This window comes from Musa acuminata, chromosome BXJ3-11, assembly GCF_036884655.1.
Source record: "Musa acuminata AAA Group cultivar baxijiao chromosome BXJ3-11, Cavendish_Baxijiao_AAA, whole genome shotgun sequence".
NCBI lineage: Eukaryota > Viridiplantae > Streptophyta > Magnoliopsida > Zingiberales > Musaceae > Musa > Musa acuminata.
The window spans coordinates 30,855,212-30,869,937 of record NC_088359.1 but is presented as its reverse complement, the minus strand read 5'-3'; the positions used below and the strand labels follow the sequence as shown (position 1 = coordinate 30,869,937).

At 38.8% G+C, this 14,726-nt stretch overlaps 2 protein-coding genes across 3 annotated transcripts; one reads left to right on the top strand and one right to left on the bottom strand.

Moving 5' to 3' along the window:
• Window positions 1-1,964: 1,964 nt before the first annotated feature.
• On the bottom strand, window positions 1,965-3,811 carry LOC135652669 (jasmonate-induced oxygenase 1-like). Its single transcript, XM_065173786.1, has 3 exons — window positions 3,242-3,811; window positions 2,824-3,154; window positions 1,965-2,399 (listed from the first exon to the last, which is right to left on the bottom strand). The coding sequence occupies exons 1-3, from the start codon at window positions 3,733-3,735 to the stop codon at window positions 2,145-2,147; spliced, it is 1,080 nt and encodes a 359-aa protein (XP_065029858.1). The 5' UTR covers window positions 3,736-3,811; the 3' UTR covers window positions 1,965-2,144.
• A 5,018-nt stretch (window positions 3,812-8,829) lies between these two features.
• LOC103972250 (ERBB-3 BINDING PROTEIN 1) lies at window positions 8,830-14,664 on the top strand. Of its 2 annotated transcripts, none has more exons than XM_009386519.3 (10): window positions 8,830-8,970; window positions 9,058-9,174; window positions 9,269-9,353; window positions 9,439-9,588; window positions 9,681-9,834; window positions 13,093-13,308; window positions 13,445-13,581; window positions 13,678-13,769; window positions 13,969-14,151; window positions 14,345-14,664. In XM_009386519.3, exons 2-10 carry the CDS (start codon window positions 9,081-9,083, stop codon window positions 14,419-14,421), a joined length of 1,188 nt encoding a protein of 395 aa, XP_009384794.2. In that variant the 5' UTR covers window positions 8,830-8,970; window positions 9,058-9,080; the 3' UTR covers window positions 14,422-14,664. The 2 variants fall into 2 exon arrangements, with proteins under 2 accessions (XP_009384794.2, XP_009384793.2); XM_009386518.3 differs by having other exon boundaries at window positions 8,833-8,970; window positions 9,064-9,174.
• The last annotated feature ends 62 nt before the right edge of the window (window positions 14,665-14,726 follow it).

The window sequence follows — 14,726 nt, the reverse complement described above, 5'->3', positions numbered from 1 at the left end:
GGAAAATAATACTAAATATATTATATCTCACTTAGTAATACTAAAGAAGTTTAGAAAGATTTAGTGAAAATTTAACTAATTATAGTTTATCATCAATTCAATCAAAAATATATTATTTAAAAAATTTATTAACCCTAAAATTATATTAAAAAAACAAAAATAATGTTAAATACCTTAAAATCATGTCTATTATTTTAGAAAAAAAAAATTAGATTGATTTGATGAGGATATCTTGATTATACTCATATGTTTCATATATTCAACAAAATTCAATTCAATTCAATTCAATTCGATCCAAATGGTTAGATTGGATCAAATCGGCCCATGAATCTATGGGTGTAAAACAGATCGATTCAAAAATATTATCAAAGGGACGTCCGTGAGTAAAAATTAACTATGCATATACCAGCTAATAAAAACCTAATACTATAGACTTTTCCGCTAATTCCCTTTCCCCCCTCTCTCTCTCTCTCTCTCTCTCTCTCTCTCTCTCTCTCTTCACTTCCGCTGCTACTGTTGTCCTTTCTCCACCCCCCCAACTGACCGACATGTCATCCCCCACACCTCGGACTTCACATGCTACACGAAGACTTAAGGCTTATAGACTAGAAAGTGCAATGTGAAAATATTGGGAAGACTTGTAAACCTGCACATATACCATTGAACACCACACAACGCGGGAAGCCTTGACAAAGAAGGCGGAAGTGTGTTGACAACTGCCAGCTTTGAGTAGAATCTTAGGTTGACATGTCGGCGGCATCTATTGCGACGGAGGAGGAGCACTCCATGCTTTACTGAAAGCAATCGGAGGTCGGCAACTCATGACCTTCCTATTTTATTTGTAGAAAGGACCGGTGAAGCTTATAGAACTCTGATTCATTGCATGCGGAGAGAAGTTGGGCCTCATGATCAGCTTGCAAACGATGAGGGGTTCCCTCCACATGGCCAGTGGCGAAATCCATTGGAGTCCACAGAAACCTCTTCATTAACTGTGTCAGCAGAGCCTGGAATCTCTCTCTCTCTCTCTCTCTCTCTCTCTCTCTCAGGATTAATCAAAGCAGCGTTGTTGAAGCTTGTGAGTGACGTCTCGATTCAGTGGATGGAGTTTTAAGAATGTTGGCTCCACCCGTTGTTTACTGCTCGAGTCGTTTGGAGATTGCTCGAAGGGTCGTTGACCTCATCAAAAGACTTGTTAATATGCTTCATCATGCCGACCATGATGAACCATTAAAGATTCACATACACTTCGTACTGGCATGATTGAACATAGAAGATTATTCGTGGGTTCAAAGAAGAAGATGTCGGCATGCATTAATGCTCGAACAGAGATTGATTCGCTACGAGAAAAAGTTGTACTGTTTAATCATTCTTTAGTTCTTCCCCTCCTTTATGGCTGAGCTCTTCTTTGCTCTGTCCTTAAACCGTGGTTATCACAAGAACAAACAAAAGAGCATCTCCATTTATTGGATGGATTAGAGTTCGGCATTGTAAAACTTAGTGAATGATCAAAGAGAATGTGACGTGGTAATTAACTCGGCCCACTTGTCTTGAAGATGTTAGCAAAGAGTTCATCGCTTGTCAAAGTGTTACAGAAAGAAAGAACACTGATTTGATCGACATCTTGTTCTTGAGGGATTGGTTTCTCATGCTACATGTCATTAGGAGTATTCGGCATGCATCTTTTCTTGGTCACAATTATGTGTCGATTTAATCTGTTGGAACCTAATAAATTTTTGAATTTTTTTTTATAAGATATCACATATTTACAGATAAAAATATGAAAATTCAACGTCATTATGGAAGAGCAATATCTCGTTACGGTCATTAATATTTCTATTCTGTCGAGAAAAATCCTTATTCTGTTGAGGAAAATCCTCTCTTCTAATCTATATAAATAGAGGGACATGTTAATGCATTTAAGCTTCTTCATTTCTTCAATAAAGCTTCTTTCAACATACGTGAGATTTATGAAATGATATTTAAGTCTTATATGGATTTTCTGACATATTATTTATTCATTTCTGAATTATTTCTTTACCTCCCAACGAACTTCTACATGTACGTATAGTATAACCCAAGCAAGATCTGCAACCATGGCTCGCTACACGTGGAGATATCACAGCAAGCAGATGACGTACACCTGATCAATTAACACTCTGAGCCTTCAATGACTCCACCTGCGACTTCCCCTTCGGCCCCTTCTTCCTGATGTACAGACGATACTCGTCGAAGGTCATCGGCCGGTACAGCTGCGGCCGCTCCGGCGTCACCAGCTTGCTCACCGGAGCGATCGCTACGTCGCTCCTCGGATTGTAGAAGAAGGCCAGCGAGAGCCGCTCCTGTGCTGCGTTCACCACCACTCGGTGTTCCACGCTCCTGTACACTGCGTTACTCAGAACCTGCAACCAAATGAAACGCAGGTTAAACCTGCTGCTGCCGTTTCCACATCCATCGTGTGCATCGCATCCGACGTGAGCGGCTTAGGTAGACTTGTTTTGTAAGTCACTGTGCTGCGGTCAACCCGGCCCATGTGTTTCGGACGTTGACCAAAGATTAAGATAGCTATCGATCACCACCGCCAGAGGGCGAACAGCGATGGCGGCAAGCGTCCAAAACTAGGTAGGACGAAGCACACGGTATATGAAGACAAAACCTCGCGTCATCCACAGAGGGATGGGGGATGTCGGACTCGTGCATCCGAATGGCCATACGTAAAGAAGATACCGACAGATGGTTAAGAAACCGTCATAACCATCAACGAACAAAGGAGTCGCTAAGAGATGCACGACACACGTACCGCCACAAGGTGGATCGGGGCTATACCTGAATCTGGTCGCCGACGTTTACGATGAAAGCGCCGGGGATGGGTTGGACGGTGACCCAGTCGTCGCCTCTGCGGACTTGGAGACCGTTGACGCAGTCGTCGGCGAGGAGGATGGTGAGGCCACCGGGATCGGAGTGGGCGGAGAGGCCGAGGGTGAGCTCCGGCTGCGGGCACCTTGGGTAGTAGTTCACGCGGAGGCAGGCGCCGACGGCGTCCCCTCCGAAGGCGGTCTGCAGCTGCTCCACGTCCAGGCCTAAGCTTATGGACAGCGCCTTCATCAGCGTCCCACACAGCTTCGCTAACTCATCTGCATACTCTTGCACCGTCTCCCTGCTCGATCACGCGCATGCATGTCCATGAATATTATGGTTTTCCGTCGTTATTAGTACTGTTATATGACAATGGAGTGTACCGTACCTGCAAGACGATGGCAGGGCAGGCCACTTGTTCTGGTTCTTGATGGATTCGGGGAGGAGGTGGAGGAAGAAGTAGTCACCCCAGTCCAATATGGCACCCTTTTCGACGCCGACACGGCTGCCGTAGCCCTCGTAAGTCTTGGGGTCATTAGCGTAAGCTTGCTTCACCTCCATAGGGAGATGGAAGAAGGCCCGCCACACCTCCCGGACCCTGGCGACGAGGTCCGGGCTTACCCCATGGTTCACCACCTGGAAGAATCCCCACTCGCTGCACGCGTCCCCCACGGCGCGGATGGTGGCGCGGCACTCCGCCGCGCCCTCCGCCAGCCCCCCCAGTTCGATGACCGGGATGTCGGACGTAACGTCGCCACCGTTACCAACCGACGGGCGCTCGGCCGGCGGCTTGACGTACAGGTCTGGAATCGTCATCAGACCGCTGTCGGACAAGGCCTGGACACGAACTACCTGTTCGGGCCATCCTTGCGGGCAATCCATGAGACTACAACTCCAAGTCGTCGAAGCAATCTAGGGGACGACAACCGCAGCAACAAGGCTCGTTTGTTGAGCTACGGCTGTAAGCGTCCATAGGACGAGCGTATTTATAGAGCAAGATGGACAAGTGAGAAAAAGAAAGAGAGGTGGGGAGGGGGCGGGGGAAGGTGATGGTGGTGGTGGTGGTGGTGATGTGAGGTTTGGATTGTGATGCTAACGTGATAAAAATGGTGGCGAGTGGACTTTTTTGATTGGATAAATTAAAGAAGAAAAATGATGCAAGTCGTGTTTGGCCGACTTGAATGCAAAGGAGGAACGATTCCCCTCCATGAAAGGATGAACGAGAAAATAATACGCACAGACATACCGTCATTGTGATTCGAGATCAACAAATTCGCAAATCACGATGCAGACTGCAACGGTTGATGATCTAAAAGCATAAAAAAAAAAAGTCGTCTTCTGCCGTCCTCTGATTGGTTGACTTGTGACATACGTATTTATATGCCAAATTCTACGGTGAGCGCAGTCCACCGTATAGTTTATTGGATCGAAAGGATTAAAATAGCATGTGTTTCAGATGGGAAGAAAGAATGTGAACCGCTGAGCGGGTCTGCATCTGTGGAACATTAAAGAAATGGGATTTGGTCAATTTTGTTGCTTCTTATTTTTCTTTGGTCTTTATATGAGCCCACAACGAAGCCACCGACGATGACAGTGTCGCCGCAAAGCCCTTTAGACTAATTTTTCGTTGAGGATTTGTATGCGATATTAAATTGATTAATTGTACTATATAATGTTTCATTTGTCAAACAATAATTATTTTTTAGTTTTAATAAAAGAAAAACAACAATGCAACATGCGGCTTATGCCGAAAATATTTTCCTAAGGCTCAGCCTATTATAAAGGCCCCATCAACTTACTGTTATCGAGATAGTTATTGTTTACCCATAACTTCGCTTTTCATTTCGATCCTACGCTTAAACATCAAAGATATTACGTCAAGTATCCCATTTTATTCTAATCTTTTTACATGTCGACCATACCATACGAGTCATCTTCTTAGTTATTTTTGAATTTATGCACATGTAGCTTAGGATCAAATCAGGTTGATAGAGACATCATTGACAATCTTCCCATCATAAGTCGATCGTAATTATATTTTTAAAAAAATTATAAGTGGTGTAGTTAGAATAATAACATTAGTTTCAAAACAAGAAAATTATAAGTAGCTTAGTTTCAAAACTAGGGTTACTTTAGCTTATGAGATTAATATACACATACCGAGTCGGTATTATAAAAGTTATCTTTGAATTTTATTCTAATCTTTTTACATGTCGACCACAAGGTAGGTAAGGGAGCATTTGAGTTATCTTTGAATTTCTGCACATGTAGCTTAGGATCAAATCAGATTGAAAGAGACATCATCACAATCTTCCCATCATAAGTCGATCGTAATTATATTTTTAAAAAAATTATAAGTGGTGTAGTTAGAATAATAACATTAGTTTCAAAACGAAAAAATTATAAGTAGCTTAGTTTCAAAACTAAGATTACTTTAGCTTATGAGATTAATATACACATACCAAGTCGGTATTATAAAAGTTAGAATGATAACATTAGTCTCACTTATCAGAGATCAAGGGTTTGAAATTGTAGTAATTTTTCATAAAATCATATTTAATATATTTTTATTTTGAAGGACCCAAACTTGAATCTTACTTATCGTTTGATTTTTTTATAAAATTTTTTTTATTTACTTGGGTTAACATAATTTGAGATATTTTAAATCATATGATAAGTTTTGAGCCGAAATCAATCAATTATGAGATTAGTTATCAATTCGACACAGAAATTTAATCTTGTTAAATTATTGATCAAACTTAATCAATCATCGGATCGCTATGTGAGATTATTCCTTTATTTCTCGTTCAAGTTTTCACACACGCATCAACACAAAACAAAGAACAGTTATCTCGTAGCCTCTAAAGTTGAATGAAAGCATTTGCACGTTCTAGTTATCTTCTCCATGTCAAATCAATTATGGTCAGTACATCTTTGCTTTGACTTTAAATCCATTTTTCAGGTAGACGACGATGGCTCGTCATATTTATCAGGAGTTCACTTGGACGTGCAGCATTTCCACTACTCATATAACATTCATAGGTCCGATTCCATTGCTCATCTCTCTTATTTTCCTACTTGGTCGAATTATAGTGTTTCATTTAGATACGGTCGTCCATACGATGCATTTCTCACCGTCGAGAAGCAGAGGTTGAAGACGGATCAACAAAAATTATTGTTCTTTATCGAAAAGTAACATCATTCGATGGCAATTTGCATTTTCTTAGCCTCTACTTCTGCTTCTCTACGTGGAGTACGGGCCACGAGCACCGCCGCTCCATGGTAGTGACGTTGAAAGACCAACCTTGTGGATGGGATTGGCTCTTCCATGGCAGATTCACTGCATTTGGAACACCCGAAGAGAGTACGGTCAAAGCTTCGCTCCTTTATATTCATTTTAATCTGCAGCAAGCATCGACTTGCCGTTCCATGGTTGCATCTTTCTGCACCGCAACGTGTTCTTGATGCGTGCCATTGCGGCCGCATGCAGCGACACCGGCAGCAGTGGCCGACAGACGTGCACCGCAAAAGCTTTTGGCATCAGCTGCGGCGCAAATATGACATCAGCTGCTGGTGGACGTGCGTCGTGTTGTCACATTCGCGCTGTGTTGCTTGCGTCTCTCTGGGGTTATGGTAGATGACATCCTCCAGCGGATCATTCAACAGCGAAGACCAGTTTTTTTCCGCTGTTTGACTGATACGGCGAGAGCCACTTCGATTCTCGAGCGTATCAGCATCAGCATGCTTTCCACGTTGCTTTGATTCGTCGCTCATTTGCGGCGAAGTGATCGCCGGAGCCGCATCCTCGGCCTGTGCTCTCTGCCAGCCTTCTCTTTCCAGGTGATTTCTCTCTCGGGCGAAACCCACGGACCACCGCTGAGATCACCGCATCGTCTCATCAGGGTACACCTGCGGGTGCAAAGGACGGCCGACGTGGATGCTGTCCATGTCGGCTGTCTACGGCGACGCAGTCAAACCGAGTTCATTAGCCAGTCAAATGGAGTTGTGGTTCGCTGAGGCCATGATCTTTGAACCTGAGCAAGAACTCGTGTTAGGATTTGGGAAAGGAAAATTCGAAATTTACCGTGTTACGATTTGAGAAAGGAAAAGATAAAGAAAAGATAAATAAAATATTTATTATTTATTTTAAAAATATTTTTACATTTACTTTTTTCATATTTCCCTAATTTAATTTTTATTAAATTTTAATTAGCGAAAGATAAAAAAGAAAATACTTCTTTGAGTCATAGGATTTACGGAAGTTAAGAGTGTTCAAATTGAATCGAAAAATCAGTTTAAATTGAATAAAAAAATCGAATTGAAACGAACTAGAATCAAATCGGTTCATTAATGGTTCAACCTCGATGGCTATAAGTGGTTTTGATTCAAAAGTACTTTTCTTTCGTTTTACTAATCGGTTTGAATAAAATCAAATCGATTTTAATTTAAAAGATATCAATTTGATTGAGTACAATACCCTAAGCTTTAATCGATTTAAATATATTAATTAAATCGATCAAAATATTTAATTTTATAAATAACGTGGGCTTAATTTCATAAATATTATTGTATCATCTGATTGGATTAAGATTCAATTTAATTTATTTTTTTAATAATTTATTTTAAAAAAAATATTTAATATTATAAACTAATTAATCGATTAATGGTTTGAACACCTTTAATAAAAGTAGTTGATAAATAGAAATAAGATATTATGGTGATTTCGGGTCCAAGGTGGAATACTCGATATTGTAGTGATGGATCTTTCATGCATATTTAAACACGTTAGAGCGACGATTATGAACGTTAAAGGATGAGACATGATATTGTAGTGATGGGTCTTTCATGCATATGCATCAAATTTTATATTAAAAAAAAAGTTAAAAACATAAGGAAGTATCACGGTATTACAAAGGTGAAACTTTCGAACGCAAATAACAATGAGTCTCGGGAGGAACTTGATCCTATAAATGTATGACTAGATTTATTAGGAGATGGACTGTTCCAAAGTTCAAACGAAACGTAAATAGAGGTCAATGAAATTGATTATTTAAACTCGAGTTTGTCAAAGTGACCGAGCATTACCATAACGCAGTACAACTGTTGACTGCATTAAGAGGTTTGAGGGGGTAGTGCAATACCTTTAGCATATATATATATATATATAACAGAACTCCATTAAAATTATTATTATTATTATTTAATTTATAATAATAATAAAAATTATTATTTTCATTATTAAGTCTTAATCATCCGAATCGCGAAAAGAAGAATTCCCTTAAACTTGACAAGAGATGTTGTGATGGGATTACTCAGCATTTCATTTGGATTTACAAACATAACCTTTCGTAAGTTGTTGGGTCCCAATAAATAGAAACCATAACAGTGTGATCGTACTCTTGGCCATGTCGACAAGAGTATGAATGGCCAATTAATGTTGATACTAAATACTCATCACTGTTGTTTAAATTGATGCCATTTAACGTGATGATTTTTTTTAAAAAATAAAATTCTGTAAATTTAAAAAATATTTTAATTTTTTTTAAAAATAATATTATAGTGTTTTTGATGCATAAAAAAAACACCATAAATGAGTTATATAAAAATATCAGAACAGTTAAAAATAATAAAATCAGTGAAAATTTTGACAAAAAGATAGTTTTAAATTAGAGATATTATTTAAAAAAATTAAAAGAGGGATACCCTTTAGAAAATACCTAAAACATGGATATTTTCTAGCCCCAAAAAATCTCTTATAGATAAATCACATATTGTTCTCCACGAAATAAAAAAAGATAAATCACAAAAAAAAACCAATTTAAGTCAATTTATTGTTTTGTTATCCATATTTAATTATTATAGGAACCCCATGTGAAAATTTAATTGCAAGAGGACTTGCATGCAAAAGGACCAACATGGCAATATCATCGGACGGAATCACTGCAGCACGTGCAATTCTCGTGATCGACTACAACTAATGCCCTAAGCCGCCACCGACTGTTTGTGCCGGCCGCCCGAAACCCTAAATCTTTTCTTCTTCTCGTTGATTTGACGTGACCCTCGAAGAGCCCCTGTACCCGCGCACGCATCGTTGTGCTTTGCATCTGTTTTCCTCAGGTAGACATCTATTTCGAGCTCTCAAATGGTTCTTCTGTTTTATAGCGATCGTCTGTTTCTATAATTTCTTTATCTTCTTCTTTGGAGTATAAGGTCTAGGGTTTCGAGAGATGTCGGACGACGAAGCAAGGGAGGAGAAGGAGTTGGATCTCACCTCCCCCGATGTCGTCACCAAGTACAAGAGCGCCGCTGAGATCGTCAATAGTAGTGTTCCCGACCCGTTCTTTAGATTCTTTCTTTCGGTGTCTATGATGCTGGGAAATGTTGCTTCTAAGAGCTAATTGTTTGCCCCGTGCAGAGGCCCTTCAGCTGGTGGTATCGGAGTGCAAACCCAAAGCCAAGATCGTTGATCTCTGCGAGAAAGGCGACGCTTTTATCAGAGAGTATGTATTTCTTGTTACTCATCGTCTTTTCTACTTCGGTATATTGAATATTGAGGAAGTGGAAGCTTGTCATGGGTGCAATTAGGCAAACGGGGAACATGTACAAAAATGTAAAGAGAAAGATTGAAAGGGGTGTAGGCTTCCCAACATGCGTTTCTGTCAATAATACAGTGTGCCATTTCTCACCGCTAGGGAGCGACGAGGCAGTTCTGGAAGCGAATGACATTGTGAAAATGTACGTATTGACTAATATCAATTGTTAGGTGATATCCGTTCTGAGGGACCGGTGATGTGTAATTTCTCTTCCGATGGTTCTCTGTTTTGCAGTGACATGGGATGCCATATCGATGGGTTTATTGCGGTGGTCGCACACACTCATGTTATCCAGGAAGGACCTGTGACCGGCAGGGCTGCAGATGTGATCGCTGCTGCCAATACCGCAGCAGAAGTTGCCTTGCGGCTCGTGAGGCCTGGAAAGAAGGTAACTATTTTTAAGCATGAGATTAGTATTAAGTTAACCTTTTTTCGTATATGGAATTTGTATTATTCTATAAGCATAATAAAACCAAAATTGTTTTTCCTGATTACTTGCTTCTGAAATGTTCATCTTATCACTCGGTTTTATCATAGTTATGTTAATTTTAATTTCGTGCCCACATGTGCCAATGGATTGGTGCTTTCTTTTTGGTGTTTAGTGGATAATAATAAAATGGTTAAATGTTGATACCACCCCTGTCACACCCCTAAGATGACATCCTAGAGACGTGAACCTATCTTAAATCAAGAATATTTTTCAATTGCCCGCGTATCCAAACCCAAATCCATAACATGGAATTTGAGGACATCAGATGCATTCAATTCTCATTCACACACATACTATAAAACCTATGCGGTCTATAAACATATAACACATCACTTGATGACTCTATAAAACCCAATGTAAAATCAAAATCATTAATAACCACTTATAGACTCACAAGATCCAATGCAAATACCGTAATCATAAAAATCAATCATTTACCACAAGTTCAGACCAATATGAAGCCTTCACATTTAACATTCTAAACTTTCAAAACATGGGAGATCTTTTAACCTTTACAACAACACACACCAACTTATAGTTTTAGATTACATTACAAGCAAAATGTTCTTTACAATAACATCTTGTTAGACCACCAAAAATGTCACAATATTCTAGCATTCCACTGCCCAGTCTAAAACTAATATGTGTGAGTGACAAGCTAGCCTGAAAAATTTATATAACAACAATGTGAGTTACAAAGTTCAGCAAGTGACTATCATATCCATGACATAGAGGAAGTTAATCATGTGGCATAAGCATCAAGGTGCAAAACATGGATTCAAGAGTCATACTTAGCATTTCTTATGATTCATACTTAACCGGGACCAAAGAGCAATGTATAAGCAAATCATGATCAAAAGGTAGAGCTCAAGAGGCATATATGTCATTTCATTTGATTCATTGATATCAAATGAACATATAACAACATAAGAGTGAATCAAGATCATAATGTAAGGCATGAGTTCAATAATGGAGTCATATTTGGCTTGTCATTCGATTCATTGTTATCAAAGGAATATATGAGAACATAGGAGCAAATCATGATCATAATGTAAGACATGAGCTCAAGAATAAGGTCATATTTAATATATCATTCGATTCACCGATAGCAATAGAGCAAAGAGCATCATATGGGCATATCAAGAACAAATGCAAGTCATGAGTTCGAGAGGCATTGGACCAATATTTTTGTTTTAGATTTATTTGAATGCTTTGAAGTGCTCAGATCTGTCAGATGCATGAACAATAAATTCCCAAAAGATCATTTATCGTTAGTTGTGTGGACTGTCTAATTAATAATTAGATGTACAATTTATATCTGTTAATATGGTTGTTTTGGAAATTGAGTTGGTGTTTGGATGCAGGTTGCTTCTGTGGGATGTTCAGAATTTTATGCTTCATTGAGTTTTAAGCTTTCAGGTGTAATTGTTTTTTTGACCAAATCGATCATGAGACTGGCGACTAGCAAGATTGTAATACCATATATGATGTTGTAAATGACCAGTATTTCTATTTGTGCTTAACCCAAAAAAGGCAAACCAACTAATCCTATGTCGTTCTCATGCGTGTATCATTATCCAGATAGTTACACAGCTAAGTTTTTCAGCATATTTTCCCTTTTACCTTCTCTTTCATGGTTTCTACTCAAAGATACTTTTGTGCATGCAATTATTTGTCTTTTTCGTTGTCAACGCAACTTTTGTCATCAAAATAATAACTTTTTGAGCCTCAGCATCATTTATCTTCAAAGGGAACTAATTCTAACAAACAAACTTATATATTGGTTTCTTAAGTTTATGAGGATTTGGTGTTTTGCGCATGTGATTTTTAGATTGTGACTAGTTGTTCTCCCAGATTCTTTTTGCTGTGTAAATGGCGATTCAAGTTTTCCCTATTTGGAATATTTTCAATAAAATTCCTATCTTACTGAACTCAGTATACTGTTCTTCATTTTCCATTTAGGTCCTTTCTTAAATGGTTGTGTGAATTCACTATGTGGGGCCATCATGTTTGAATTTTAGTATGCTATGAACATACTGGATATTGATGCTTGTTCCGTTAAACCAACTGCTTCACCAAGAAGAATCTACTTTGTCATTGTCTTCACCAAAATTAATATGATGAGGTGGACGGTTCTTTGACTGGTTTTTTCTTACATGGTTAACAAGATTGTCATTGTCTACCTTTGTGTTTGAAAAAGGATCTACTTTCAGTTGACTTTTATAAATAAATTGTGCAAATGTTTTCCACTACGATAAATTAACTGTTGGTCAGTCTGATTTTTGATGGTGTTGGATGTTTGCTGACATTTTAATCAACTGTTTAGTTATTCTATTGTCCTAATCTGGATCACTGTGGAAGATTCTGACAAATTAGAAGACCTACAACTGCAAAGGCTGTTTAGAAAGCCGGTTGCCCAATTGTGGAAGCCCTTATTTGTTTCTGGGAATAAGGTTCCACTACAATACTTCAGATAGGTGCAGATTAATAGAAAGATTATTATTTTTTTTTAAATCATGATTGTGATGCCTTCACAATTAATTTGCAGTCTCTTATATTGATTAGAAATCTGCCTACCAACAGTAAGTTATGCTATGGGTCTGCACCTATTAACCCGAGTTAGTTGGTGTGAGTTTGAGATGAATATTATGCCGGTATTGTGCAGTTAGCGTTGAGATGCTTGGAAAATTTTTAATTAATGTTCAAATCAACATGATGGATCTTAAGAACTTGCTTACAATTGAGCAAGTTATTTCCAGTTTATTAAATATCATTCTTTGTTGATCTTCATAAGTAGGTTTATGAGTTTCACCACACAAGCTTTTTTTTTGGTGTCTTTCTTAGTTGTGAAGTACTTATAGGAGCTTCAGTGGTTTGTTCTTAGTCATATAGTCAATAATGTTTTCCAGAATTCGTCGACTCATATTTTCATTTGGATTTTGTAATTATGCAGTTTCTCATTCACTCACTCCTTTGGACTGCTTAGCTTCTTAACCTCGTATGTCTATCAGCTAGTTGAGGAATGGGTTCTAGATATCTAATTGTCAGTTATATTTTATGTTAATGTAGCACAAGCAGTACAATCAGGTGTTCTTATGTGTCTAGTTGTGAATTCCTTGTGAGTTTTAGTTCTTGTACCATGCTTTGTTTTGGCAGAATAAGGACGTCACAGAAGCTATTCAGAAGGTAGCTGCTGCCTATGATTGCAAAATTGTTGAGGGAGTGCTTAGTCATCAGTTAAAACAGTTTGTAATTGATGGGAACAAAGTCATAATAAGTGTAACGAACCCTGAAACTCGTGTTGATGAAGTGGAATTCGAAGAAAATGAAGTGTACGCAATTGATATCGTGACTAGTACAGGTGAAGGAAAGGTGAGAATGGTGTTCTTAAGACTTATCATGTGATTATCATCACTGAAATTCATGCCTCTTGATATGTTTTTACTTCATTTTCTCTTGTAATCCATCCTCACTCTTCTCTACTGATTCATGACAAATTAACTTGCAGCCGAAACTGTTGGATGAGAAGCAAACTACCATATACAAAAGAGCTGTCGATAAAAGCTATCACTTAAAAATGAAGTCATCGAGGTTCATTTTCAGTGAAATAAGCCAAAAATTCCCAATTATGCCATTTTCTGCAAGGTTTGCCTTCATGTGTTCTTTTCTAGAACTCAAGTACTATTTTTCTTTTTTGGGCTTTTTATTTTGGAACCATGTGCCTTTTATTATTTTTCACAGGGCTTTAGAAGAGAAGCGAGCTCGACTTGGACTTGTTGAATGTGTGAACCATGATCTTTTACAGCCATACCCTGTGTTGCATGAGAAGCCTGGTATGATTTATTAGCTCTGGCAGTTGTATGTCAAATTGCTGGCTAACTTCTTTCAATTTCTCTTTTTTTGGTTGAATTCTGCTGTGAAACTAAACATTGAAGTCGTTTAGAATGGCCGAATGCTAATGGTCTTCAAAGACATGTCATCGGTTATGTAGATTGTTCACTAGTGAGTTAACCTATTGGCTTATGTTTACAGGAGATCTTGTTGCGCACATTAAGTTTACGTTACTGTTGATGCCCAATGGGTCAGACAGGGTTACTTCTCACCCACTTCAACAGTTGCAGCCTACCAAGACTATCGATGACAATCCTGAAATAAAGGCATGGTTGGCGTTGGGAACAAAGACAAAGAAGAAAGGTGGAGGAAAGAAGAAAAAGGGTGAGCATCCATTGTCCTAGTTCGCCCTGCTAGGTGTTACTTTGAAAGTGTATTAGTTGTCAAGTGTCTCGTGCTTATTTACAGAACATAGGTATTTGTGGTTTTAATTCCTTCGCTGATGATTTTTTATGCCAGCAAATTTACTATTTACTTTGATAGTCTTATATCTATGCCATTTTTTTGCTGCTTGTAGGCAAGAAAGGAGATGGCCGTGACGACTCCGCTGACACCGAACCAATCGACACCGCATCGAATACCGCAGCTGCTTAGTCTGACCAGTGTCTTGAGTTTTGGTGTACTCCTATTGAATTTGTTAGTGCTTCCCCAAGCCTTCCAACCTTTGAATGAATTGTGTGTTTGGGAAATGGAAATCCACATTATTCTAATTCGAGGAGAGGTAAAGGATTTTTGTACTAAAATTTCGCAAAGCTTCTGTGAGGAGGATGTCAAAACAAATAAGTTGTGTTGCTTCGGTCGTGGACTCATTTATGCACAAGCATATTACCTTGTGAAGACGAGTTGTATATGTGGCTGGGGCTCTGTTGCAGTTGCTTCAGCGGGGCTTCTCAAGATAA